This window comes from Pygoscelis adeliae, unplaced genomic scaffold, assembly GCF_000699105.1.
Source record: "Pygoscelis adeliae isolate BGI_AS28 unplaced genomic scaffold, ASM69910v1 Scaffold590, whole genome shotgun sequence".
Classification (NCBI taxonomy): domain Eukaryota; kingdom Metazoa; phylum Chordata; class Aves; order Sphenisciformes; family Spheniscidae; genus Pygoscelis; species Pygoscelis adeliae.
The window spans coordinates 397,433-402,790 of record NW_008823962.1 but is presented as its reverse complement, the minus strand read 5'-3'; the positions used below and the strand labels follow the sequence as shown (position 1 = coordinate 402,790).

The following is a 5,358-nucleotide window of genomic DNA, read 5'->3' as shown; positions in this document are numbered from 1 at the left end:
TCCAGTAAAAACTTTAGATTAATTAAGGAATGGTTATTTAACAAGACAATAAAAATGCACACAGCTTTGGAGATGCACGGGAGTTAGATGTCCTGTAGATCTGCAGGTGAACTCCACCGATTCAAACCGTCCTGGTGAAGGGCAGCAGAGACCAGCGAGCCGTGGATTCTGACTGCCTGGCTTAAGACACTTTCCTTACTTCAGACTCCAGTTCAGGGTCAGGCTTTGAGTGGGGTAGTTTTCCAACCAAGAAGCAGCTCAATGGTTTTTGTTTGTTTGTGTTTTGTTTTTTTGTTTTGTTTGCTTTTTTTTTCTCTTGTTTTAATGATTAATTTGGAACAGGAAAGTCAAAGGAGATCAGGGAGGAAGGGAGATGAGGTGGGAGAGGACGTTCTCCCCCTCCTCCAGTTTAATAAGCACCAGAGTATTCAAGTCTGTCCATTCTGAGATTCAGAGCTGCTTCCGCAGTCAGCAGGCAGAAACTAAACCTTTCTCGTAAGAGCAGCGTCGTTTTGGTTGGGGTCCCTCATCATCGTCATCTTCCTCCTCATCTTCCTCCTCCTCTTCCTCCGATGATGAGCTGTCCAGTGTTAAATCCACAACGTCAGCAGTGGGCTTGCCGTTCTCACCGTTACCGTTAGGAGTGGGCAACAGCCCGTTCACATCTGAAGAACCTGAAAGAGGTGGGGGAAGAGAGAGGATTAATTAAGACACTTCACGCCCAGCTGAGGGGATGCTCCAACGCTCTCAGTCTCTCACGGCTGTGCGGTACTTAGACTAGAATATTTCGGTTGGAAGGGACCTACAACGACCATCTAGTCCAACTGCCTGACCGCTCCGGGGCTGACCAAAAGTTAAAGCATGTTCTTAAGGGCACTGTCCAAATGCCTCTTCGACACTGACAGGCTCGGGGCATCGACCGCCTCTCCGGGAAACCTGTAAAGAAATGCTTCCTAACGTCGAGTCTCAAAGGCAAGGGGGTGCATGGAACAAACTCCACTTAAGCAGCTGCCTAAAAAAAGAGCCGGTGCCACAAACCTGACGCTCCCTCTGGGGTCGGAACTTGCTACAGCGCCCAACGGCACCTGCACCACCCGCTTGGAAGGCATCTGCCTGAGAACCGGGAACCGGCTCAGCCGAAGCAAGAAGCCACACAAAACCACTGCCAACCCCGTCAGTAGACATCACCGCTGCGAGAGGACCCGGCCTCGTGCGGGCTGCCCCAGCCAGCCAGCCCTTCTACTCAAAAAATCTTCTTTTCCCACAAAAGAAGTACAGCGCTGCTGCGGGCTGGCCTTGCCGATGACGTTCCAGGGGCCGTTGCAGAGGCGCATACACCGACAAACTTGTTCAATGCCACACTGGCAACAACCCAGCTTTGCTGAATAGCCCCGTTTGGGCTGGGCCCTCCTCCGCAGGGATGCGATGCGATGCACCCTGGCGATGCTGTTCATTTCTGGAGAGGCTGAAAACGAAGGGGCTATCCAGAGGAAGCTCTCCAAGAGCCAAGCTCACGTTAAGGGATCACACAGCTTTTCCCAAGCCAGCTGGGGAACTCTAGTTCTGCAATTTGTGCACACTTCCTACAGTAACTTAAAGTCTTTAGCCCCATAGATACTCACCTAGAACTAATATTGGACACTGAGGGCTGCAGCTCCGCTCTTTCTCAGCTCTGATGGGACACCAGGAGCCATCCACCAGGTACTCTATTTCATCTGCATCTTCACATTCTGTCAGGATCTTTGACAGGAGCCTGGACAGGAGAAAAGATGCCATCTATTAAGCTCGAGGCAATCGGCAGAATGCATTTAGCGATGGGCCATCAACCTGGATCTTAAATTTAGGGCTGTTTAAGGTGAAAAGAAGTTTGGCGTTAGCAGAAGCCTGCCAAACAGATAGCCCGTGCAGTCAAGGGCTTGCTTTATTTCCCATAAACCAAGTACAGGTTCTGACAGTGCAAACCATCCCAGTCCTTTCTGACAACGTACCTAAACCATGAACTAACATTTTAATTATGTGCAATTAGAAGACGGTCTTGCCTCTTCACCCAGTTTCCCAAGCCTGTGGGACCGCTTCCAGACAGACGCCCGATGCCCCATCTAGAGCTATGTCAGGGCTGGTGCAGGTACATTCACACCAAGGCATTAGCAAAAGACAGAATATCCTACGACATTAGGAAATAAGCAATCCAACAAGCAGCACTTCACTTCCTTCCTATTTTTATTTCCCAAAGCCTCCACAGCAGCCACCAAAACAATATATGCAGCCTCCTGCAACAGAACACACACCCCCCCCCCATATTCACCACTGAAAATACACCCAGTGTAGATACCTCGATGTCAGCCACCTCCCGCTGCAAAGACTCTAACCAGAATGAGGCCCTTACTCTGGCTCACTGTGCCTCAGAAACCGGGTACGTGCTTTATTCTGGTACGTCCCACCATTCTGATGTTTATTTGGACACACTATTGGAACCACCGTTCTCCAAGGCCTTATTCGCTCCTGGACGTGAGCATTTGCCTTCAGTGCAAAGGAGAGCTAATAGCAAAATCTTACAAGCTCAAGAAAACTATCTGTGCCACGCTAGTGGGAGAAAGTTTCTGCTTTCTCCCAGCTCGAGTAGGAAACGCGTTTCCACAGACGGTCCTGTCATCCAGCAGAGCAACCACCAAGGCTGCAATTCCAAAAAAGCTGACAAGGCCCAGAGGATCTTAGACTGGACCAACCACCTACCTCCTCAGGAGCCTACGCCCCTTTTTTGACTAACATCATCCAGCTGTGACTGCCGGGTTCCCTCTAGCTTACTTTCGGGGAGGTCTGAAGACTACCTTCATCCAACAGAACCAGCACTGAAACCCAGCCTTGAGCACTGCAGAGCAGGGACAAAGAAATCTGCTGAGCCTTCACCAGCGACGATCTCCTCCTCGTCCAGGAGGGACACGTGCACTGCTGACCTGTGGAGGTTCCACAGTCCAACCCCTCGTACCTTCCCCTTCGGTCTCAGCAGCCTTGTTAGAGATCTCAAAGGAACTGGATTTTCCTGTCGGTGTTGGCCAGAGGACAAAGCAAACAGGTTATCTACGCCTAGGCTGCTTCAGACTGCCTAAAAAGCCACAACTCCTGGATCAAATCAGTACCTACAAACACAGCAACACTCGGAATATCATCAGCCTGGCCCTGGGAATATACCACCCAGGCTGAGACTCGTCTGCTCGCTTCACTGCCTTGTGTGCCAAGGGAGCTGGATGCACCTTGCAACAATTTCTCTCTAAACTCTCCCTACTTTTGAGGGAATCTGCGTTAGAGGCCAATTATACAAGCCATGAGGGTGGAGATCATTTTCCAGAAGCCAAGAACCATGCATCTTGCTCCACCAGTCCTCAGGGTTGCTCTCAGCTTGGCTAGCACCACTACGGAAGTCAGTGGTCCCAGCCCATAAAACAGGCTCCCTGCGTTCTGAGGCAACAAAGCTTCATCTGGGGGGTGGGTGGAGATCACTGTTCGCATTAATTCACTCCTTGTTCCTTCCTTTACTCCTGGAAAAAAGCCAGGCAATTTATTGTGCTCTTCTCTAGAGATAGCCTCTGGAACCCGTATTTCTGGAGCTGACAAGCATCGTCGCCAGCTTTCTGGCTTGCCTCAGGTGGCCCCCGCTGTCAGCCTAGCTCGTTCTGCAGTTTGCATATAGGACTCCATCTGCCAGGTCTGCAACGGGGAGAGGGAGATCTCCTGTTTTTTAGAGTAATACTCTTGGCACAGCAGCTGCATTTTTGAGCTTTCCAGTATCAAACCTCACTCAGACATACGAGCATCACCTCCGAAGTGTTCTTGTACTGCTGATCTGCAGCACTCCAGCTCTCCTGGCTTATGGTGAGCCCTCTGCTCTTCTCCTTGGTAAAAAGACAGAGCAAAACTAACTCTAGTCCAGAGATACGGGAAACACCATTCCCATACGGACTGAAAACCAGATGACAAGTTGAATGCCAAGTCTAAAGCAACCTTTCCCCACTTCATGGCCGGAGAACTCTTGGCAGGGCTCGGGGCATGCATTTCTTGCCTCACTCTTTTCCAAATGCTGCTTGGAATTTACTTTGCTTTAATTCCCTCCTGTGCTTTTACAGCACTACTCCAACTATGCCACATTCAAAACGAGACAGTAGAAAGAGAACATCCCTCGTGCAGAAGAGACAGGGGCTGCCTCGCTGGGAACGCTGAGAATGGGGATGCTGGTGTGGCTCTGTCCCACTTGCCTGCTACGGGGCAGGCAGCAGCCCCAGGATGGCAGCCAGACCCAAACGCACGGCTGGGGCAAAACTTTGTGGCCTGCCCTTCACAAACCCACTCTAAAAGTGCTGTACCAAAAGCCGGTTCCCTCCCAGCGTACCCCATTTGCCTGACAAGCGCACCAGTGTCCCCTCCCGCACCAAGGGGGCTGGTGACCCCCAGCAGGGAGCCCCCGGGGCCCCCTGAGCACCCCAAGGTCCTGCTGCACAGGTTCAGCCTGCTGGCAGGGACCAACCACCACTGGGTGTCCCCAGAGGAACCAGGGCGGGAGGCCCAGGTAGACCCACAAAATCTCCAGCCTGGACAATATATCCAAAGCATTTTAATTCTGTCCCTCCAGTGGATTTGAACCGCCTGCTTTCCCCAACCCCCAGACATGCAAAACACAGAAATAGTCCCTACTGAGGCATCCTTCCCATCCCTGATACTAAGATATCCACATTGGCCGCAGAAACTGCACTGGAACAGTCACACAGACTGTACAAAAATCTTTCCAAATACTGCATTTGTACCTCTATCTCGAGGCTATATGTTGCACGACGTTCAGTTTAAGAGCTGGCAGAGAAGATCCCCCAATCAAATTTACAGCGTGCCAAGAATTGCTTGTGAGCTGAGGAGCACCTCACACCAACAAGAAAACAGGAAGATGTTTCCTATCAAAAATCACCTTATCGGGTGCTTATAAAGTGGTTTATTCCACGCAGCATGTGTCCTGGTTTCAGCAGGGATGGAGTTAATTTTCTTCCTAGTAGCTGGTACAGTGCTGTGTTTTGGATTTAGGATGAGAATAATGTTGATAACACACCCATGTTTTAGTTATTGCTGAGCAGTGCTCACACTAGGTCAAGGACTTTCAGCTCCCCATGCTCTACCGACTGAGCAGGCTGGGGGTGCACAAGAAGCCAGGAGGGGGCACAGCCAGGACAGCTGACCCCAACTGGCCAGAGGGACATTCCATACCATGTGACGTCATGCCCAGTACAGAAACTGGGGGAAGCTGGCCGGGGGGGCCGCTGCTCGGGGACTGGCTGGGCATCGGCCGGTGGGGGGTGAGCAATTGCACGCTGCTCACTC

General features: G+C 51.2%; 1 protein-coding gene across 1 annotated transcript in view; it reads right to left on the bottom strand.

Moving 5' to 3' along the window:
• Positions 1–332: 332 nt before the first annotated feature.
• The window catches only part of PIAS4 (protein inhibitor of activated STAT, 4), a 19,271-nt gene continuing 14,245 nt past the window's right edge, over positions 333–5,358 (bottom strand). Inside the window, exons 9-10 of the mRNA XM_009323320.1 lie at positions 1,623–1,753; positions 333–674 (exon numbers count right to left, since the gene is read on the bottom strand). Of these exons, the coding sequence (XP_009321595.1) occupies positions 469–674; positions 1,623–1,753 (337 nt within the window). The 3' untranslated portion in view covers positions 333–468. The remainder of the gene's footprint in view (positions 675–1,622; positions 1,754–5,358) is intronic.